The sequence below is a fragment of the Oncorhynchus kisutch genome, linkage group LG18 (genome assembly GCF_002021735.2).
Source record: "Oncorhynchus kisutch isolate 150728-3 linkage group LG18, Okis_V2, whole genome shotgun sequence".
In the NCBI taxonomy this organism is placed as follows: Eukaryota; Metazoa; Chordata; class Actinopteri; order Salmoniformes; family Salmonidae; genus Oncorhynchus; species Oncorhynchus kisutch.
Window position 1 is genome coordinate 56,446,326 of NC_034191.2, and position 23,946 is coordinate 56,470,271.

Below are 23,946 nucleotides of genomic sequence, written 5' to 3' on the forward strand. Positions count from 1 at the left end.
GTCCTGTGACACGTGGAGGTTGTAGAACGAAATGGAGAACAGCATCGTGTTCATTCCTGAGTCTCTCCTTTCCATAGTGGTTATAATAGTTTGTAGGACAAACCATTCGGATGCTACAGACGTTTTCGTGAGAAGGCCGATTTTTGGATATATCATATATCTGACAAACACCTCTGTAGCTCGGCCACCTCCATTGCAGATGCAGAAGGACGACGTAGTCGGTTTTGGTGGATTGAGATGCAGCCCATGTAAAACTAATTATCTCTAGTTTAGTCACCTCCCTGACAGACGCCCCCCCTCCCTAGATTGCTCAGTTTGGCAGGCGGCCAGCACTAGGACGAGTCTTGGTGGCTCCATACTAATTCCATTTTTTAAAGAATTTTTTTATTTAAAAAAAATGCTTTTCACCTTTATTTAACTTGGTAGGCAAGTTGAGAACAAGTTCTCATTTACAATTGTGACCTGGCCAGTTACACATGGAGTAAAACAAACATACAGTAGAAAAATAAGTCTATATACAACGTGAGCAAATGAGGTGATAAAAAAGGCCATGGTGGCGAAGTAAATGCAATACAGCAAGTAAAACACTGGAATGGTAGATTTGCAGTGGAAGAATGTGCCGGTACAGAGAGAAATTATGGGGTGCAAAGGAGCAAAATAAATAAAAACAGTAGGGGGAGAGGTAGTTGTTTGGAATAAGTTATAGATAGGCTATGTACAGGTGCTGTAATCTGTGAGCTGCTGTGACAGCTGGTGCCTAAAGCTAGTGAGGGAGATAATTGTTTCCCGTTTCAGAGATTTTTGTAGTTTGTTCCAGTTATTGGCAGCAGAGAACTGGAAGGAGAGGCGGCCAAAGGGAGAATTGGTTTTGGGGTGACCAGAGAGATATAGCTGCTGGAGCGCATGCTACAGGTCGGTGCTGCTATGGTGACCAGCGAGCTGAGATGAGGGGACTTTACCTGGCTGGGTCTTGTAGATGACCTGGAGCCAGTGGGCTTGGAGACGAGTATGAAGCGAGGGCCAGTCAACGAGAGCGTACAGGTCGCAGTGGTGGGTAGTATATGGGGCTTTGGTGACAAAACGGATGGCACTGTGATAGACTACATCCAATTTATTCAGTAGGGTATTGGAGACTATTTTGTAAATGACATTGCCGAAGTCGAGGATCGGTAGAATGATCAGTTTTACGAGGGTATGTTTGGCAGCATTGAGTGAAGGATGCTTTGATGCGAAATAGGAAGCCAATTCTAGATTTAACTTTGGATTGGAGATGTTTGATATGGGTCTGGAAGGAGAGTTTACAGTCTAACCAGACACCTAGGTATTTGTAGTTGTCCACATATTCTAAGTCAGAACCGTCCAGAGTAGTGATGTTGGATGGGCGGGCAGGTGCAGGCAGTTTCCGCCTAAAGACACCCTAATCTAACTGCCTGTAGCTCAGGCCCAGAGGCAAGGATATGCATATTCTTGGTATCATTTGAAAGGAAACACTGAATTTTGTGGAAATGTGAATTGAATGTAGGAGAATATAACACAATAGATCTGGTAGAAGAAAACACAAGGAAATAAACATACGTTTTCAGTTTTTTTTAAATTGTTGCTGCATCTTTCAAATGACCAAGAACAGCCAAACATACAGATGCTGTGGATGATTTGAATGAAGAACATAAGATGGCAACAATAGCTGAGCAAAGTTTGACAGAACTTCAAAAATTTGCGAGCTACATGACATGAAGTCACCCAGGTGTCCCACACAAATGTACCCAAGTGGCCGAATTGGTACAGTGATACATTTCGAAGGAAAGAACTATACACAAAATACATAAATGCTATTCTAACCCCCCCCCCCCCCAAAAAAAAAAGATTAAAACAAACCATTAACAAGGGTAACTATTTACATATTTTCTATTTACAATATTGTGAAGACCCTCAGTCCTCTACACAATATTGTGCTGCTGGTGCCATGGCCCATAGCAGTCTCTTTCTGCTGTAAAGCAAAGGCTTGCTGAACAGGTGGTGCAGGTGATGGGGCATTTCCTGTGACAAAGGGCACAACGACGTCTCCCTACTGTGCCCTTTGTGCCCTGAGGCACATTCATGCCTGCAGAGATTAATCTGGTCAGGTGAACACCACTGGTTGGAGCAGAAGGGACAGAGGTAGAGGGGACAGAAGGTGCTACAGTGGACTTGCTGTAGCTAGCAAGCTCCTGGATGAGCAGCTCCTGCATGGCATCCTCGCCATGCAGAAACGTCCTCCGCCTGGGCGTCAAAACTAGCTTCGCTGAAAGATTAATCTTCCTGAAGCAACTCTGTCTCGCTGTATCTATTTCCTCTATAATTTGGATTAAATCTGTATACCTAGACCTTTGTTTTAGCTTTTCCTGATTTATTTGCCACATTTTATATATATAAACTTGTTTAAAATGCTATTGTGTATGTATTGCTATGCGTAACACCCGTGGCTCCGTCAAGTAGGATTTGCAATTGTGAATGAACCTCTTTTACCCCAGAGTTTACGACAAAGGCTGGTCTTCAAACGTATAACCATTACATATTGCTGTTTACCTCAGCTCATTGGCTATCTTCAAAGCTAGATTTCAAGATGATCATTGGGCCAAAATAGAGTCAACCAAAGTTCAAAGTTGAATGAGACGGAAATCAGGACGCAAGCGGTTTATAAATGTTTCGTTAGGCTATAAAAATGGATTTTATCAAACAAAACGAACATTCACTGTGTAGTTGGGACACTTGGCTTTGCCACCAGAGTAAGATCTTCAATGGTAAGAGATTTATTTTATTGTCATTTCTGACTTTCATGATGCTAATGCTTGGTTGGAAAATGCTAGTAATACTTGTGTGTGTGTGTGGTCCTCAGAAAATATCATGTTTGCTTTCGTAGTAGCGGCTTTTTGAAATCTGACACAGAGGCTGGAATAATAAGACGTTCATCTTTTAAATGATGTAAGATGCATGTATTTACAAGAATGTTTACTATAACAAATGATGTATTTAGAATGTTAGCGCTCTACAGTTTCACCGGATGTTGGCCTGGTGGGACGTTAGCGTCTCACCTACCCTAGAGAGGTTAAGAGCAATTGGAGGCCACGGAAGGAGAGTTGTATGGCATTGAAGCTCTTCTGGAGGGTTTTTAGTGTCCAAAGAAGGGCCAGAAGTATACTGAATGGTGTCCTCTGCGTAGAAGTGGATCAGAGACTCACCAGCAGGAAGAGCGACATAATTGATGTATACAGAGAAGAGTCAGTCCAAGAATTGAAGCCTGAGGCACCCCCATAGAGACCGCCAGAGGCCTGGACAACAGGCCCTCCGATTTGACACACTGAACTCTATCAGAGAAGTAGTTGGTGAACCAGGCGAGGCAATCATTTGAGAAACCAAGGCTATCGAGTCTGCCGATGAGGATGTGGTGATTGACAGTCGAAAGCCTTGGCCAAATCAATGAATACGGCTGCACAGTATTGTTTCTTATCGATGGCGGTTAAGATATCGTTTAGGACCTTGAGCGTGGCTGAGGTGCACCCATGACCAGCTCTGAAACCAGATTGCATAGCAGAGAAGGTATGGTGGGATTCTAAATGGTCGGTAATCTGTTTGTTGACTTGGCTTTCGAAGACCTTAGAAAGGCAGGGTAGGATAGATATAGGTTACATTGGCGTGTTACGTTCAGTAGTTCCAAAACATGCAGTGATATTGCAGAGAGCCACATGAATTCACAGAAATACTCATTTTAAATGTTGATGAAAATACTATTTTTAGACATGGAAATATAGATTACTTTTTTTTTACGGAAAAAACATAATCTGAGAACGGCGTTCAGAGCCCAAACCAGCCAGAGAAATATCCACCATGTTCGGTAGTCAATAGCATTATAAATATTCACTTACCTTTTGATCTTCATCAGAATGCACTCCCAGCAATCGCAGTTCCACAATAAAAGCTTGTTTTGTTTGATAATGTCCATCATTTATGTCTAATTGCTTCTTTTGTTAGGGCGTTTGGTAAACAAATCCAAATGCGCGATCTGGTCCATTCGGACAAAACGTTCAAAAAGTTATATTACAGGTCGAAGAAACTGAAACTAAGTATAAAATCAATCTTTAGGATGTTTTTATCATAAAAGTTCTATGTTCCAACCGGAGAATTCCATTGTCTTTTGAAAAGCAATGGAACGACAGCTACCTCTCAAGTGGAAGCGCGTGACTGAGAACGAGGTTGTAGGCAGAGCTCCCATCCGGTCCCACATCACATGAGAAGCCCGAAACAACGTCCTAAAGACGGTTGACTTCTAGTGGAAGCCTTAGGAAGTGCAACATAACCAATATCCCACTGTGTATTCAATAGGGGTGAGTTCAAAAACTACAAACCTCAGATTTACCACTTCCTGTTTGGATTTTTTTCTCAGGTTTTTGCCTGCCATATGAGTTCTGTTATACTCACAGACATCATTCAAACAGTTTTAGAAACTTCAGTGTTTTCTATCCAATACTAAAAATAATATGTATATATTAGCATCTGGGACTGAGTAGGAGGCTGTTCACTCTGGGCACGCTATTCATCCAGAAGTGAAAATGCTGCCCCCTATCCCGAAGAAGTTAATGATCCCGTTTAAACTTTCACGCCACAGTGCTTAAAATAAAATAGACTACGGAGATGGTATATTAAATAAAAAATGTTAAAGCAGGAATGCATCTAGTCATTTTGATGTGAAACACAAACCAGTGATGGTCATGCATTCTGGGCTGCTATAGGTTGCTATAGTTTACTGTCAAAATAGGGCTCCAGAATTTGTAACTTTTTTTTGCTGAATAGGTAACCTTTTGCCTACAAGTTTTTGTGCACAAGCTTATAGGCTAATTCATTTGGGGCTAACTTAGGGTGTGGAAACTATAAAAACAGTGGTTGCTAACTGTAAATATTGCTGATAGGTAGCCCTGTAATTTATTAATCTAACAGCAAAGTTAATGTCCTAAACCTTCCAGTCGTAGGCTAAGTAGAGGGCAAAGGTGGAGGGAAAGAGTGTCAGCCACAGCAGCCGGTCTTGGTAAAATGGGCAAGTTTGGCACTTTCATAGCAGGAATCAATGCACTTTACTTAAGGTGTACCTTTTTTAGCCTCCCAAAAAGTAGGACGTTTTAGGTGTGGTGACCAGCTAGAATTTGCAACTTGCAATGATCCGACCAATAAATGTTTTTACTCGCACAGCCAAGTCAAATGGTCGCAAAATACGACTCAATGGGCATTCTGGAGCCCTGCTACACAGTGAGACTGCTTCATGGTTGACTCCTTTCACATAAGGGTGCAAACTCCTGTTTTTAAAGGTGTCAGTCAGTGTGCTATGTGGTTTACATTTCACCGAAGCGATGATGTTGCTTTGTTAATATAGCTGGCCTCCAGACTAACCTCGTTTAATGTTTTCCTTGTGTATTTCATTGCACCTCACCAAAAGCACTGTTGTTGATGATGTAGGCCTAATGGCTGACTCTATGACCTCTCCTTTGTTATATTCCTCCCTCACAGGAGCACCATCTCCAGCGGGCCATCTCTGCACAGCAGGTGTACGGGGAGAAACGGGACAACATGGTCATCCCCGTCCCCGAAGCAGGGAGCAACATCGCCTACTACGAGTCCCTCTACCCCGGGGACTTCAAGATGCCAAAGCAGCTCATTCACATACAGCGTGAGGACTATTACTATTCATGTAGCCTGTCTGTATTTCTCCTGTGTGTCTCTGCCGCGCTTATCTGTCTGCAGTCAGTCGGCAGATGTTTGTTTTTCTTGTCTTGAGTGTCGCCTGGTGTGTCTGCTGGTTTTCCTGTGTGTGTGCGCATACTGCAGTTTGTTTTTGTGTTCATGCTGCTGCGTGTTCATGCTGCTGCGTGTGTGTGCTCTGTCTGAGGTATGTTTAAGTGATTGTGTCAGCCCCTGGGGTGTATCTAATAGCAGCAGTGTGATCTCAGACGTGTCCTGCTGTCTGAAAGCATTTGAGCTCACTCACCCACCCACACACACAATCACACAGGCTGCGGCGGGGGGAGGGTGGGGCACTCTGTCTGTCGGTCTGGATACTCAGTAAGCCCAGGGGACCCCCTCTCAGCCCCAGTTTACAAACACTCCTGTCTGCACTGTTTTTTTTAAGGACTTTCATGTAGGACCAGATATATAAAGGGATGGCAGGCTTTTTGCAAGCTTAGCGTATTTCTGGAGTTGGCCTGCTGATTGTGGGCAAAAAATAGAGATGTGTTTTTATCAGAATTCCCATTTATCATCTTTCTGTAACACCTATTCACTATAAAGTACACTACTTTTGATCAGGGCCCTTAGCTCTCTGGTCAAAGGTAGTGCACTATATAGGGTGCCATTTGGCAAGCACTCTAAAAGTACTGCAAAGTGTTGTTGCCGTTATTTCTTACTTCAACCCGGTTCTCTATCACAGCTTTCAGTTTGGATACAGAGCAGCCGGACTACGACCTGGATTCAGAGGACGAGGCATTTGTGAATAAGCTGAAGAAGAAGATGGAGATCACCTCTCTGCAATTTGAGGAGATGATTGACCGTCTGGAGAAAGGCAGTGGCACACAGGTACTTTAACCACACCACAATGGTCAAGGCATTTCTTAGGCCAGTGTTAGGACATAGGCCAGTGTTTCTCAAACCTCTCCTTGTGTACCCCAAGCCATTCTGCCTATTTGGTCAAATAAGTGGAATGGCTAGGGGTCATTAAGGAGAAGTTTGGGAAGCACTTTTGTCGGTTGTAGGTGTTCATGATTAGTCTAGGTGGTTTATTGAGTACTAGAAAGAACAGTGTGACTAAATGTGTGTTGCCTCCTCTCCTCAGCTGGTGAGCCTGCAGGAGGCCAAGCTGCTGCTGAAGGAGGATGACGAGCTGATCAAGGAGGTGTTTGACTACTGGACGAGGAAGCGAAAAAACTGTAAGAGTAGCTCACTCATCCCCACTGTGAAGCAGGAGAAGAGAGACGGATCCAGCACCTCAGACCCCTACGTGGCCTTCCGCAGGAGGACTGAGAAGATGCAGACCAGAAAGGTGAGGCTTGGAGGCCAGTTCCCACAACAGGGTCTTTAAAGACCATGCCATCACCCAGACACAATTCTGGACTTAGCTGTAACATAGAGCTAGTTTCCTAGGGCCTGCATTGGGCATACATTTTAGTTCAAGAAATCTGGGTCCAGGAAACTGGCCTACAAAGTATAGTAAGGAGAGAATCTTGTTTACTTACATGTGCCTCTGTAAATCGATCTTTAGAACCGTAAGAACGACGAGGCTGGGTATGAGAAGATGCTGAAGCTGCGGAGGGACCTGAGCCGAGCCGTCACCATCCTGGAGATGATCAAGAGGAGGGAGAAGAGCAAGCGGGAGCTGCTACACCTCACCCTGGAGATCGTAGAGAAGAGGTGAGAAATGCCTTCAAAGCTTGTTTTTTTCCTCTGGTTTCTCACTGGGTTTTGGACCTTTAACAACTTTATTTGTCTCAGTTACTAACTAGGCTTTAGAATGCTATTTGCTGTTGGTATAAATGATTGGTCCCCCAAATCAAAGAAACAGTTGCTTTCTCCATGATTGCAGGTTAATGACTGTCTGCAGCTGTTAGTTTTCAGGCTGATTGCACACCTGCCATTTTGGTTCTGTGAGTTGGGTAGTAGCCTGTGAATATAAACCTGCTGTTTGTTAACCCAAGGAGCCTCCTTTGGGAGTCAAGGCAGGCTGGGGATGCATCCCAAATTGCACCCTATTCCCAATATAGTACACTATGGGCACCGGTCAAAGGTTGTACACTATAATAGGGCATTGATCATCAACTAAATTCAGCTGCGGATCGATTTTCTTTTGAGTGGATGGTCAGGGGGTCGGAACATAATTACAAATAATTGGTGGACTGAAAATTGACCGCAAGAAGTTAAAACGGATATAATATTTGACTAAAACGTAATTATTTCAAACCTTGCTTACATTTGTAAATAATCACATATCTATTTTGTGTGGGAATACTTAAGAACAAATTTTCAAAATTTAAATAACTTTTTTGTCATGTCTTTTGCTCAGCAAACTTGGGATGCCAAATAAAATCACCTGCGGGCTCCAGTTGGGGAACCCTGATGTATGAAAGGGTGCCATTTGGGACAAATCCTGTATGATGGGTATTAGCAGAGTAGACCAAGGCCATGTATTTATTTTTATGGAGTCAGGCTTTGCTGCTCATGTTAATTGGGGGCATCATTCAGTGCTCTTTTTTTGCATGCATTATCAATTAGAATTCACCTTATTTGTGCAGTAAGGTCAAAGCAATGAGCTCATTCACTTTTACTCAATACACTGGCCATAAAAAAATTGTTTTGTCAATACATAATAGAATAAGCTGGGCTTATTGTTGGTTAGTTGCATTTATCTCTTAATTTGTTTTTTTGGGGCTTGCTGTTCCCTTGTGGGGCACATTGTGTCCCAAATAGCACCCTATTCCCTGCAAATTGCACTACTTTTGACCAGGGACCTATGGACCTGATCAAAAGTAGTGCACAATGCAGGTTGCCATTTGGGAATCGCATTTCCAAACATGACATATTAGAATGGGATAGATTCCATCTGAAAGTAGATGTCACTGCAAGTTTAGATTTTCCTTCTTACCTTGAGTGCTTTTGATTTGTAGTGACATTTCAATTTCCGCCTGTTATCAGCCTGCCCTGCGCTAGAGTCTGCATCCTGATGGTTTTATTTTTACTCACACAGTTGGATTGGTGTATTGTTCTATGATGGAAGAAGTTTTGCCCTTGTATAGCAGAGACCCAGGTGGCCAACTTCCTTCACTAATTTTCGCAGTATTTTCTCTGATTTTAGAAATAGTATCGCCTGCTCACATCCAGTAACTTGCCTGTGCAAAGTACAAAAAGTACTTATGAAAGACTCATGGTTAGGCAGCACACTGCTGAATGCTCCTGCAGTTTAATTGTGCAATGTTTTGACCTATAAAGGTATTTCTCCAATAACCCTCACCCCCTCTTCCTCTGTGTCCTCCCTAGGAACGGCATGCCTGACTACGGTAGTGAAGTTATGGCAGAGGCCCTGGCCCAGAGGGCCCTGGTAAAGCCGGTCTACACGATACCCATCATTCCCCTCTCCAACAGCAACCAGTACCGCCACCAAGACCACATGGACATGAAGGAGTACAAAACTAAAGTAAGAAACACATATCAAATCACATTTTATTTGTCACATACGCTGAATATAACAGTTGTAGACCTTAACGTGAAATGCTAACTTTTACAAGCCCTTAACCAACAATGCAGCTCAAGAAATGGAGTTAATAAAATATTGACTAAATAAACAAAAATCTAATCAATCTAAAAGTAACATAATACATTTACATAACAAGGTTATATACAGGGGGTACCGGTACCGAGTCAATGTGCGGGGGTACAGGTTAGTTAAGGTAATTAGCTGTTGTATTGATAAGGAGATGGGACACTATTATGGTAGCTTCAAGAACGTCTTTACTAAGATAACACCGGATATGTTACGCAGCATTATGGGTACTGTAGTAAATCATGCTACAGCTTTCGTGACTTATTTAGCTAGCACTACTAAGGGTGCCATTGGGGGGACAGATCCTTCTCATTATGACTATTGAGCAGTCAATCAACGCTGGGCGATGAGTGACTCTCCTATTGTTTATCCCCACCCTCATCTATTGATGTAACTGTGTCCCTCCACACTCCTTGTCCACACCCCACTTTGCTTTCATTCCTTCCATTGATTTAACTGATGCCCCCCCCCCCCCCCCGTACTGTAGCCTTACTCCCCTACCTCTTCTCTGCTTGTGCTTCTAGTTCAGACAATGCAGTAATATCCAACAACCTAACAATTTCACAACAATTACCTTATACACACAAGTGTAAAGGAATGAATAAGAATATGTACATATAAAAAAATATATGAATTAGTGATGGTATAGAATGGCAAAGGCAAGACTAACCTCTACTAGTGGTATGGAGGAGTGTGTTCAGTCAGGGAGGGGTTGAGGTGCGGGGTCTGCTCTTTGGGAAGGCAGGGAGGGGTGGAGTGTGTTGTGGTCAGTGGGGGGGACAATCTGTCTGGGCAGAAGCATCTGGTGCATGCCTCCGTGCCTTGCCTCTCATCTGGATACCAATGACTCACTGTTCTGTTTCTGAATGGCACCACCTCCATATGAAATGCTACAGGGCTCGGAATACCTTTTTGTAGCACAGCCTCTATCCTTCATAGGACTTGCTATATATGTTTGTTCATTTATTGAATAGGACAGAGGTAGAGAGGAAATATGGAGGATGGAGTGTGTTGAAATAGCAGTGGGACGGATTCAAACCCTGCTGCAGCGGTATATGTGACCTGGAGGCAGCGGCTTCGACCGCGAGACCAACCCAGGCACGCTCTGAATCCCTTTGATAATGTAGACCCCTGTGTAACAGTTTTCCTTTTCTGCTCCTCCTCCTTCCAGCCGGAGAAGACGGAGGTGGTCAGAACGAAGAGGAAGTACGAGAAGAAGCCTAAGATCCCCCCTCTCTCTGCACCCCAACACTCTGGCCCCTCTGTGTTCAACCCCAAGGACCTCAACCAGTATGACTTCCCCAGCTCTGACGACGAACCCTTCTCACAGGTAAACTCATAAATAACGCCGGTGGTGGTGAAGTTTGTCGTAAATGGTACCCTATTTCCTATTTAGTGCACCGCTTCATGGGCCCTGGTCAGAAGTAGTGCAACTGTATAGGAAATAGGGTGCCATTTGGGGTGTAGATAATGATGGTGGTGATGTTTATCGGTCTATTTGTTGTAGCAGCGGCAGTAGCAGTTGGATATGTGATTGCAATCATGGCTGTTGTCTTGAGTAGCCAGCCCCATTTGTTATTGTCTCTGGCTCTTATCGTAACTCACCCCCCCCCCCCCCCCCCCGTGTTTGTTTAGATCCATTCAGGTTCCTCAGAGGCAGAGGAGGAGAATGACCCAGATGGCTGCTTTGCGTTCCGGAGGAAGGCCGGCTGTCAGTACTACGCTGTGAGTAGAGTAGCTGCCTGCGCTCCTGTGACTCCGCTGCTCTATTTATAGCCCATACGCTGCTCTTTCGGCCAGCCACACAAACACACAGCCAGGGCTGCCGCTTTTTTCTCTTCCACGCTCTGCTGACCACATCAACGCCTTACTGACGGAGCCTTCCCGCTTTGTCTCTTCTCTCTCTCCTCCCTCCCCTCTCTTCACCCTTTTTCTATTTTCTTCTCTCTATTGCTCTCTCTCTCTCCCCCATTCTATCTTGCCATCTCCCTCGCGCTCTCTCTCTGTCCCTCTCTCCCTCCCTCAGTCTCGTCTGGACCAGAGTGGTAACTGGCCGTGGGTCAGCCCCTCTGGGGGCGGTTTGGGCGACCCTCACTTCCGCTACTGCCTCACGTCCCTGACGGTGCCCCGGCGCTGCGTAGGGTTGGCAAGGCGACGCACGGGCAGAGGGGGCAGGTGAGTTGTGACGCCCTTACTGCTGCCTAGGCTTGTGTCCCAAATGGCACCCTATTCCCTATGTAGCTCACTACTTTTGGGCTCTGGTCAATAGGAAATAGGGTGCCGTTTGGGACACATACCAAATCTCGCCTTGAGGCTCTACTAGCCTGTTGTAGTAGCTGTTCATTTGACAGGGGATCCTATTTCTGTGCTGGATGTCATTGAGGAGATTAAGTTGGCAAGTGGTGACAGTTTCTGACACACTCACTGCAACACGCACACACAGATTGGAAAGAACTATCAGGTCTTTGAGGAAGGCTAGAACTATACTACTCTCATAGTGTGACATGCAATTACAGCTGCAACATCTTATCATGCTTATACCACCTGCCCGGGGCTCTGAATTCAAGGTCTTCATGGACCTAAAAAGTTGGTCTGTTCTGAAATGGACATGGGGCTTTCCCATCCGGACCCAATATGCGTAAAAAATGTTTTAATTCCGAACACACCCAAGAATAACTAGACCCGGTACGTAGAGACCTGAATGGATCCTGACCCTGTCCGATCTGAGGGAAACAGCAGAAAATGTATATATATTTTTAAGCTACTTAATAAACAGAGCTGATAAAGCGCGAGGTAGAGAGAGGTACCGCTCTAGCAGGGACAGTGCTGTGTGTTTATTCGGTGTGTGTGTGTGTGTGTGTGAGCGAGTGACATGGGGAGGAAGGAGGGAGAGATGAGCAACCAACCAAGCCGACTCGCTCTAAACTAGATAGTTTATTGAAAACAGATACATTTGCACAATTAGCACTTCTTGTCTCTCAAATGCATTGTTACAGTTGTTGGTTAGCTACCTAGTACATTTGGGCCATATTAGCATAGACATGGCATCAGTCAAAAAAAGGTATCATTAACAAAATACAACAAGCTGAAATGATTCCCCACATGGAAGCTTCTTGTCATTGTTGCTCGCTATTTGACCGTTTATGAATAATAAAGCACACCTTCCGGCCACATAGATGCGTGCGCATGATTTTCGTAACATTGTCAGTCAACCTGTCTATTGCCGCTTTGATGATTTATGATTGGCAAACAAGGTACATGTGCCACTTGTGAAAAGCAGGAGCATAAATTATAAAATGTATTTCTCTCTACTGCAGCAGTCTCGTTCGGATCTGGATCTGTACAGGCCTTTCCGGACAACTCAGTTAAAATTACACATACCCGTGACAATCATATCAGATCTGACCAAGACCTGTTACTAGGGCTGTTGCGGAGACCGTATTACCGCCACACCGGTGGTTATGGGTCAGGAAGGCAGTTGAATTCCACGAGACCGTTTAGTCACAGTAGTTAGGCTTCTCCAAGCTCTGATGCTGCTGCTGGTTGTTAGTAGGCTACCAAACTTGCTAACTGCCTGCTACTCAGCACTCTTTTGTCCCTCTAATCACTCGGACATAAATGAAAATGGAATCAAACACTTCATGAGAGCTCATGTTGCTCAACATTTCTATAGGCTATGCAATTGTGTGAGAACAGTAATGGCCACTACTAAAAAAAGAGGATCCCATCAGCTTTCTATAGACTAGACCTACACCTACTATATTTATTTCTCAATTTTCCTAATATTAAGCACATTGTTTATCTTTACAATAGGAGTATAGCCTACCTGGATGGCATGAAAGCGTTCTCCATTCGTTATTTAAGTGCATAAATGACATGTGTTTTTCCCCACTGCCCCTGTTTCGAGACATTCTAAATCAAAACAAATTTCACACATATATTATTTAGTATATGTAAAGACCAGATTAAATCAAGAATAGTCTGATGGGTGACAATATTAGCCTATCACGTGTGAATTATACAGTGCCTTGCGAAAGTATTCGGCCCCCTTGAACTTTGCGACCTTTTGCCACATTTCAGGCTTCAAACATAAAGATATAAAACTGTATTTTTTTGTGAAGAATCAACAACAAGTGGGACATAATCATCAAGTGGAATGACATTTATTGGATATTTCAAACTTTTTTAACATCAAAAACTGAAAAATTGGGCGTGCAAAATTATTCAGCCCCCTTAAGTTAATACTTTGTAGCGCCACCTTTTGCTGTGATTACAGCTGTAAGTCGCTTGGGGTATGTCTCTATCAGTTTTGCACATCGAGAGACTGACATTTTTTCCCATTCCTCCTTGCAAAACAGCTCGAGCTCAGTAAGGTTGGATGGAGAGCATTTGTGAACAGCAGTTTTCAGTTTTTTCCACAGATTCTCGATTGGATTCAGGTCTGGACTTTTACTTGGCCATTCTAACACCTGGATATGTTTATTTTTGAACCATTCCATTGTAGATTTAGCTTTATGTTTTGGATCATTGTCTTGTTGGAAGACAAATCTCCGTCCCAGTCTCAGGTCTTTTGCAGACTCCATCAGGTTTTCTTCCAGAATGGTCCTGTATTTGGCTCCATCCATCTTCCCATCAATTTTAACCATCTTCCCTGTCCCTGCTGAAGAAAAGCAGGCCCAAACCATGATGCTGCCACCACCATGTTTGACAGTGGGGATGGTGTGTTCAGGGTGATGAGCTGTGTTGCTTTTACGCCAAACATAACATTTTGCATTGTTGCCAAAAAGTTCAATTTTGGTTTCATCTGACCAGAGCACCTTCTTCCACGTGTTTGGTGTGTCTCCCAGGTGGCGATGGATATCTTTAAGAAATGGCTTTCTTCTTGCCACTCTTCCATAAAGGTCAGATTTGTGCAATATACGACTGATTGTTGTCCTATGGACAGAGTCTCCCACCTCAGCTGTAGATCTCTGCAGTTCATCCAGAGTGATCATGGGCCTCTTGGCTGCATCTCTGATCAGTCTTCTCCTTGTATGAGCTGAAAGTTTAGAGGGACGGCCAGGTCTTGGTAGATTTGCAGTGGTCTGATACTCCTTCCATTTCAAAATTATCGCTTGCACAGTGCTCCTTGGGATTTTTAAAGCTTGGGAAATCTTTTTGTATCCAAATCCGGCTTTAAACTTCTTCACAACAGTATCTCGGACCTGCTTGGTGTGTTCCTTGTTCTTCATGATGCTCTGCGCTTTTAACGGACCTCTGAGACTATCACAGTGCAGGTGCATTTATACGGAGACTTGATTACACACAGGTGGATTGTATTTATCATCATTAGTCATTTAGGTCAACATTGGATCATTCAGAGATCCTCACTGAACTTCTGGAGAGAGTTTGCTGCACTGAAAGTAAAGGGGCTGAATAATTTTGCACGCCCAATTTTTCAGTTTTTGATTTGTTAAAAAAGTTAGAAATATCCAATAAATGTCGTTCCACTTCATGATTGTGTCCCACTTGTTGTTGATTCTTCACAAAAAAATACAGTTTTATATCTTTATGTTTGAAGCCTGAAATGTGGCAAAAGGTCGCAAAGTTCAAGGGGGCCGAATACTTTCGCAAGGCCCTGTATATTATCACTTGTGAATGATACCCAGAAACTGCCTTTTCCCGCCACTTTTTGAAATCAGTCGCACATCGCATGTAGCCTAGGCCTATATGATTTAATAAGGTTTGTATCATAACTAAAATTATGAAATAACTTCTTACAGTTAAGAACATTTTAATTTGCTTTACAAAGGGTTTAGAGCCTAACTGGCATACAGTGGCGTACGAAAGTATTCACCCCTTTGGCATTTTTCCTATTTTGTTGCCTTACAACCTGGATTTAAAATAAAATTTGGGGGGTTTGTATCATGTGTAAAACAAAACATGCCTACCACTTTGAAGATGCAAGGTATTTTTTATTAGACAAGTAAGAAATAAGACAACAAAAAAACCAGAACTTTAGCATGCACAACTATTTCCCCCCCCCCCCCCCCCCCCCCCCCCCCCCATCAATACTTTGAAGAGTCACCTTTTGCAGCAATTACAGCTGCAAGTCTCTTGGGGTATGTCTCTATAAGCTTGGCACATCTAGCCACTGGAATTTTTGCCCATTCTTCAATCCAAAACTGCTCCAGCTCCTTCAAGTTGGATGGGTTCCACTGGTGTACAGCAATCTCCACAGATTCTCAATTGGATTGAGGTCTGTGCTTTGACTAGGCCATTCCAATACATCATTTAAATGTTTCCCCTTAAACCACTCGAGTGTTGCTTTAGCAGTATGCTTAGGATAATTCTCCTGCTGGAAGGTGAACCTCCGTCCCAGCCTCAAATCTCTGGAAGACTGAAACAGGTTTCCCTCAAGAATTTCCCTGTATTTAGCGCCATCCATCAAAAACAAAAATATATATATTTTATTAAGCTTTGTTCAATTGTTTTCTTCATACTATAAAATAATTTTAAATATTGCCACAGAATTCTAAGCAAATCTTGTCTGCTAAATGAACTAGTCTAGCCCACAGTCATTTGGCGTATCCACATTAGGACCTAACTTAGAATACTCTGAGTCCTTATGTTCTTCTGAAATAGACCACATTGTCTTCAAATCATGCTTCTTTAGACCTGTCTAAAATAAATAATGTATTTATTGTGACGGTGAAGGCTGTATTACATGTATTTATTATACTTTTTTTAATGTAGCTGTTCCAACAGCCTACAAACCACTGATGCAGACCATGTGTGGAAACCAGGCGATGCTAAATGTGTTTATGTTAATTACTGGTCAATTACCTTGGGACCGACAGTTATTTGCTTGACAAATCACCGTCTGACTAAATTTCATGACCGACACAGCCCTACCTGTGACATCATTTAGAATTCTGGGTCCCGGATCGGGTCTCGGTTATTCGGGTAAAGGTAGATCCGTGAAGACCTCTGCTCTAAATATATCCACGACCTACTATCTCATGTTGTGTAAACAGGAGTCTGTGGATGTGTCCCAAACGGAACCCTGTTTTCTCTATATACTTTTGACCAAGGCATGTGTTCCCTATATAATGCTCTACTTTTGACCAGGGTTGCTCTATTTTTGACCAGAGCCTTATGGGCCCTGGTCAAAAGCAGTGCACTATATAGGGAATAGGGTGCCATATGGGACTCAGTTGGGTGTTACTGTGATTGTAATGAGTCTCTCTGATTCTGTTTCAGAGTTTTGCTGGACAGAGCGCACACCGATCTGGACAATATTTTCCACAGCCTGGACTCGGACCCGGAGACCGAACCACTTCAAGCCTCATCTCCTCCCACAAGCTCTCCTCTCCGCTGCGCAGCGCCTGCCAGTACCTCAGACACCAATACCTCGGACCGAACCAATGCTCCCAACAACCACCACCCCTCTTCTTCCTCTCCGTCATCTGTGGACCTCAGTGAGATTCTGTTGAACATTAAGTCGGGCCGCTGGAGGCACTTTAGGCCGCGGACGCTATCCCACCACCCCCTGGGTGGTGACATCTCACGCTACAGAGGATTTAGAGGATTTACGCGGAGTACGTCCTTGGGACAGAGCAGGCTCTTGGGGAGTGGAGCTAATGCCCTACCCCGCACTGGCCCAGGAGCTACACCCGTTACTGGTGAGTTGTGCTCCTCCTGCTTTGTGGTTTACGCTAGAATTCAGGTATTGTGGGCAACCTGCCAAGTCCTGCTTGAGAGTACTGAAGGGTGTTTGTTTCTGTCACTTACCACTTCGCTTTACGGGCGCTATACAATGCAGATATAGGCATAGTATGTGCTGTTTCTGAGTACTGGTTTGTTAAGAGTTTGCTGTGCCTCCTGAATGTAATGTACCCCAGCCCAGTGGTGGAGGAATTTCTGCTATTCTGTGTTCCACATAGCACCTTATTCCCTATATAATGCACTACTTAAGTTTTGACCTGGGCCATATCCTCAAAGAATCTACGAGTAGGAGTGCTGTCCCTAGGATACGTTTTGACTTTTAAATAATAGTTAAAAGGGGGTACCTGATCCTAGATCAGCACTCCTACTCTGAGATGCTTTGTGGAAATGGACCCATGGCCCATAGGGCTCTCGTAAAAAAATGTTTTTTAAAAAGTAGTGCACTATAAAGGGAATAGGGCATCATTTGGGATGTAGTGTTCCACCCCCTTGCTTTAGGGCACTATGTTGATGCTCTTGAGGACAGGTATTCTCTTTAGAAATCGGATAAATATATGTGTTTGGCAGGGAGAGGAGAGGAGGCGTTTGTTTTGACCTAGTCACAGGAGCATTATTTCTTGAAAAGACCGTTTTTTTTGTTCTGGCAGAGCTATAAAGGTTTAGTGTGAATCAGAATGAGAGAATTGAGCAGGCTTTGAGTGAGTGTGTGTGTGGTATGTGGGGAGGGGTGTAATTGGAAAATGTCTCCATGCATGAAATTGTGAGCTACCATTGTTTAGTGTATGTGCCTGCGTGTGCCTGCAAGAGGGAGGGTGCGAAGGAGAGATAAATGTGCATTTTTAAAGGCTCACTGTTCAGCTATTCTGTATCTGATCCTGATTAGGTATTTAATGGTGTATTTTTCTTCTCCAGAAAGCGACGCCTTTTCTGGCTGTAAACCAAATGAACATTCTGCATTCATACGCTGCTTCCTTATAAGAGTACATTAATTCCTGTTCTCCCGACTCGGGGAGTCAATTAGAAATGGTGTTGTATAATTAGATTCAGAAGAGGGCCAATGGCTGTAGAGATGAGTCTGCTGCATGCTAAACACTGTCAGGCTTACTGCTCTGGTCGTCATATAGGTATCTCAAGCTAGAGTCTTGGCTTGTTCGAGTTTAGCCTTGATAGTCCTATCCTTCATGCTATGGTGTCTGAAGACTGCAATATGGAGAGCAATAGTAATGGTGTCTTTTTGTAGGCAATGGCGGAGGCTAACTCCGCCATGGCATCGTTGGCCAAAGCCTATGGGGAAAGTACTGTGGTTTTTGGATCAACGCTGAAAATAAGGTCTGTGTTAAACACCGGCTTGGGAGATCTTACATGCTGACTACACCGGCTCATGTTGATTTTGTCTATCCCTCCAGACGCGATCATGACACACAGGTTAAAATACCAAACTCAACTGTGACTCAATTATATAGATTTTGTGGCAGGTCAAAACACAGGGCACATTCATGGACATTTAGCTAGCTAGCTGTTGTCCTGGGAGATGAACATTGGGGTTGTTATTTTACATGACATGCATATTGTCATTTTAGATGGGTCTTTGTAGAATTTTGACCCAGTGTCCTACAAAATCGTGTGTTTCTCTTCTCTGACAATTCATCCACAGATAAAAAGGTAAACCTAGTTTGTTTTTAGGTATCTTTTATTATTCTCTCGTTTGTCTTTCACGCATCCTGATATCCAATAAGGAAGGAACTTGTGGAGCATTTCAAATAGATCAAAGTTCTATTTTAGCGCTTGTTCACGTGTGTGAGCGGTGTAGGTGAAATGATTGAATAACATGTAATATGTAAATCTATTTTGCAACGCTCGCGCACGCCACATCCAATGACGTTTGCATGTTATATGTTTTGTTCTATAAAATCAACAGATCACATTTTGTGCATTTTTAAGCATTTATTTATTTTGAACAATCATTTAAAGGCTTCATAATTCACGACGGTCTTGTTAACTGACTGATATTGGCAACTACACTGATCAAAAATATAAACGCAACATGTAAAATGTTGGTACCATGTTTCATGAGCTGAAATAAAATAATCCATCCACCTGAGGTGTGGCATATCAAGAAGCTGATTAAACAGCATCATCATTTTACAGGTTCACTTTGTGCTGTTGACAATAAAAGGCCACTCTAAAATGTGCAGTTTTGTGATACAACACAATGCCACAGATGTCAACGGTTTTGAAGAAGCGTGCAATTGGCATGCTGACTGCAAGAATGTCCACCAGACCGTTTGCCAGAAAATGTCATGTTCGTTTCTCTTTCATGTGCGGCTTCCAACGTCGCTTTAGATAATTTGGCATTAGGTCCAACCGGCCTCACAACAGCAGACTATGTGTAACTTGGACCTCCACGTCCGGCTTTTTCACCTGCGGGATTGTCTGAAACCAGCCAAACGGACACCTGATGAAACAGGGGGGTTGCACAACCAAAGAATTTCTGCACACTGTCAGAAACCGTCTCAGGAAAGCTCATCTGCGTGCTCGTTGTCCTCACCGGGGTCTTGACCTGACTGCAGTTTGGCGTCATAACTGACTTCAGTGGGCAAATGCTCACCTTTGATGGCCACTGACACGCTGGAGAAGTGCGCTCTTCATGGATGAATCCCGGTTTCAACTGTACCTGGCAGCGTGTATAGCTTTGTGTTTGCAAGCGGTTTGCTGATGTCAAGGTTGTGAACAGAGTGCCCCTTGGTGATTTTGGGAATATGCAATGCGCCGACATAAACTACGGACAACGAGCACAATTGCATTTTATCGATGGCAATTTGAATGCACAGAGAACATGACAAGATCCTGGGGCCCATTGTCGTGCCATTCATCCGCCGCCATCACTTCATGTTTCAGCATGATAATGCACGGCTCCATGTCTTAAGGATCTGTACACAATTCCTGTAAGTTGAAAATGTCCCAGATCTTCCATGGCCTGCATAATCACCAGACAGATCACTTAAGCATGTTTGGGATTCTCTGGATTAGAGGTTGACCGACACCGATCACATTTATTGGAGGACCCAAAAAGGCTGATACCGATTAATCGGACGTTTAAAAAAATATATAAATATTTTTTTATTTTTTTGTAATAATGACAATTACAACCATACTGAATGAACACTTATTTTAAATGAATACATCAATAAAATCAATTTAGCCTCAAATAAATAATGAAACATGTTCAATTTGGTTTAAGGAGAGGTTTATCTAAAGTTCCATGTATAATAGTTGTATCTTTATCAATGTTTATTATGAGTATTTCTGTAAATTGATGTGGCTCTCTGCACGCATGTTTTAGAACTACTGAACGTAACGCGCCAATGTAAACAGATTTTTTTAAATGAATATGAACTTTATCAAACAAAACACACATGTATTGTGTAACATGAAGTCCTGTGAGTGATATCTGATGAAGATCATCAAAGGTTAGTGATTAATTTTCTCTTTCTGCTTTTTGTGACTCCTCTCTTTGTCTGGAAAAATGGCTGTGTTTTTCTGTGGCTTGTTGGTGACCTAACATAATCATTTGTGGTGCTTTCACTGTAAATCCTTTTTGAAATCAGACACTGGCTATATTAACGAGAATTTTATCTTTAAAATGGTGTAAAATACTTGTATGCTTGAGGAATTTTAATTGTGATTTTTGTTGTTTTGAATTTGGTAAACAAATCCAAAAGCGCATTCAGGTTGCGTCGGAGGAAAAGTTCAAAAAGTTCCGTTACAGCTCTTAGAATCATGCCAAACCAAGTATGGAATCAATCTTTAGGATGTTTTTAACATAACACTTAATTAACGTTCCTTTGTCTGTACAAATGAAGTGGAACGTAGCTACCTTTCACTTGAGCGCGCCAGACTGAGGCTGCGGCACTCTGCCAGACCACTCACTCAAAGAGCTCTTATGAGCCCCTCCTTTAGAGTAGAATCCTCAAAACAGGTTCTAAATACTGTTGACATCTATTGGAAGCCTTGGGAAGTGAAACATAACTAATATCCCACTGTATCTTTAATGGGGGCTGAGCTGATAAACTACAAACCTCAGATTCCCCACTTCCTGGTTGGATTTTCTCTCAGGTTTTGCCTGCCAAATGAGTTCTGTTATACTCAGACATCATTCAAACTGTTTTAGAAAACACTCTGAAGTTTCTATTCACATTTACTAATTATATGGACTATTTCTCTCTATACGATTTGTATTTCATATACGTTTGACTATTGAATGTTCTGATAGGCACTTTAGTATTGCCAGTGTAACAGTATAATTTCCATCCCTCTCCTCGCCGCTACCTGGGCTCGAATCAGGAACACATCGACAACAGCCACCCTCGAAGCAGCGTTACCCATGCAGAGCAAGGGGAACATCTACTCCAAGTCTCAGAGCGAGTGACGTTTGAAACACTATTAGCGTGCACCCCGCTAACTAGCTAGCCATTTCACATCTGTTCCACCAGCCTAATCTTGGGAGTTGATAGGCTTGAAGTCATAAACAGCGCAAAAGTGCTTTTTGAATTAATTCTTACGAGCCTGCTGGTACCTGCCATCGCTCAGTCAGACTGCTCTATCAAATATCAAATCATAGACTTAATTATAACACACAGAAATACGAGCCTTAGGTCATTAATCTGGTAGAATCCGGAAACTATAATTTTGAAAACAAAACGTTTATTCTTTCAGTGAAATATTGAACCGTTCTCTATTTTATCTAACGGATGGCATCCATAAGTATAAATATTGCTGTTACATTGCACAACCTTCAATGTTGTCATAATTACGTAAAATTCTGGCAAATTAGTTCGCAATGAGCCAGGCGGCCCAAACTGTTGCATATACCCGGACTCTGCGTGCAATGAGCGCAAGAGAAGTGACACAATTTCAGCTGGTTAATATTGCCTGCTAGCCTTTCTTTTAGCTAAATATGGAAGTTTAAAAATATATACTTCTTTGTAATGATTTTAAAAAGGCATTGATGTTTATGGTTAGGTACATGTTGGAGCAACGACAGTCCTTTTTCGCGAATGCGCACTGCATCGATTATATGCAATGCAGGACATACTAGATAAACTAGTAATATCAACCATGTGTAGTTATAACTAGTGATTATGATTGATTCATTTTTATAAGATAAGTTTAATGCTAGCTAGCAACTTACCTCGGCTTCTTACTGCTTTCGCGTAACAGGCAGGCTCCTTGTGAGGCAGGTGGTTAGAGCGTTGGACTAGTTAACTGTAAGGTTGCAAGATTGAATCCCTGAGCTGACCAAGGTCGTTCTGCCCCTGAACAAGGCAGTTAACCCACCGTTCCCAGGCCATCATTGAAAATAAGACTGTGTTAACTGACTTGCCTATTTAAATCGGCGTCCAAAAATACAGATTTCCGATTGTTATGAAAACTTGAAATTGGCCCTAATTAATCGGCCATTCCGATTAATCGGTCGACCTCTACTCTGGATTGACGTGTACGGCAGAATGTTCCAGTTCCAGCCAGTGGGACAACATTCCACAGGCCACAACTAACAGCCGGATCAACTCTATATGAAGGAGATATGTCGTGCTGCATGAGGCAAATTGTTGGTCACACCATATACTGACTGGTTTTCTGATCCAAGCCCCTACCTTTTTTTAATGTATCTGTGACCAACAGATGCATATCTCTATTCCCAGTCATGTGAAGTCCATAGATTAGGGCCTGGTTCATTTACTGATTTTCCTTATGAACATGTGCCAATTTGTTTTGATGGAGTGGACGGTTGGGGACCGGAGCATAATTATAATAATTTGTAGACTGCAAACTTACCACAACTAAGCTCAAAAATAGATATTATTTGAAAATTAATAATTTCATACATTGACAGGATCATGTCTTTTTTTGTGTGGGGAAAGAACAGATTTCCTAAATTATGTCTCAGTGGACTAATCCATTGCGGAGGCCGCAGGGATGGCACACCCGTATCACCAGTAGTACATTTACCATAATTTCTAATCTACCATGTTTGTTTGGTTATGATTATTTCTGTTAATGCATTCAATTTATTATTATTTTTATATTGCAGGCTTACTGTTGTCATTGTTGGAGTGGACAATTTGTTTGCAGAGCACACAACCTAGGCTACACTTGTGGAGGTTTTAGTTTATTTCATTCCATTTACAAGTTGTCAATTTATTAATTCATTTGTTTGGAGCTCTCCTTTCAATCTTGAGTAAGGACACTCACCTGATTACACATAGAAATAGGCCTAGGCTACCTGGCCTGCGAGTAAATGTAGGCATGTAAATGTGCCCATTTTGGGAATCTGATACTATTTCTGATTGTCTTAATTCACCACCACTGTGGAGCTTCTCAAAGTAATTTTTTCTTTGCCTCAAACAGCAAGTAAACAAAGTCTGTTTTTACATTGACTTTGCTATATTGATCTCTGCCTCCATCTGTTAAGCCTACCCCCTACTTTTTCGAACATTCTGTTAAAAATCGCGCAACATTTCAGCGTCCTGCTACTCATGCCAGGAATATAGTATATGCATATGATTAGTATGTGTGGATAGAAAACACTCTCACGTTTCTAAAACTGGTTAAATCACGGCTGTGACTATAACAGAGCGTGTGTTTCATCGAAAGGCACAAGAAAAACTGATCACTGAAAACTGGAAAATATATCAATGCGCCACTTGCCTGTATTGTTTAAGGGACACCAAATTAAATGGGGCTGAGATTGCATGGCCTACAGCTTCCACACGATGTCGCCAGTCTTGTCAATTGCCTTCCCGTTGTTTCTTGGTCAAACAAAGAAGAGAGCCCACTTTCCATCCGGTCTCCGACAGGAAGTTTTGGAAGAGAGATTTCGGAACAAGATTTCAAGACGTGGAGCTATT

The 23,946-nt window shown here is 42.8% G+C and overlaps 1 protein-coding gene across 3 annotated transcripts in view; it reads left to right on the plus strand.

Moving 5' to 3' along the window:
* LOC109908739 (enhancer of polycomb homolog 1-like) overlaps positions 1–23,946 on the plus strand; it is a 69,102-nt gene that overhangs the window by 26,818 nt on the left and 18,338 nt on the right. For 2 of the 3 annotated variants that reach the window (XM_031796338.1, XM_020507403.2), the window contains exons 2-10: positions 5,536–5,695; positions 6,452–6,597; positions 6,854–7,060; positions 7,280–7,428; positions 9,049–9,205; positions 10,503–10,661; positions 10,967–11,056; positions 11,358–11,506; positions 16,574–16,995. In XM_031796338.1, the coding sequence (XP_031652198.1) occupies positions 5,596–5,695; positions 6,452–6,597; positions 6,854–7,060; positions 7,280–7,428; positions 9,049–9,205; positions 10,503–10,661; positions 10,967–11,056; positions 11,358–11,506; positions 16,574–16,995 (1,579 nt within the window). In that variant the 5' untranslated portion in view covers positions 5,536–5,595. Of the gene's footprint in view, positions 1–2,756; positions 2,781–5,535; positions 5,696–6,451; positions 6,598–6,853; positions 7,061–7,279; positions 7,429–9,048; positions 9,206–10,502; positions 10,662–10,966; positions 11,057–11,357; positions 11,507–16,573; positions 16,996–23,946 lie in introns of those variants that run through there. The other variant, XM_020507404.2, reaches the window with a different exon arrangement.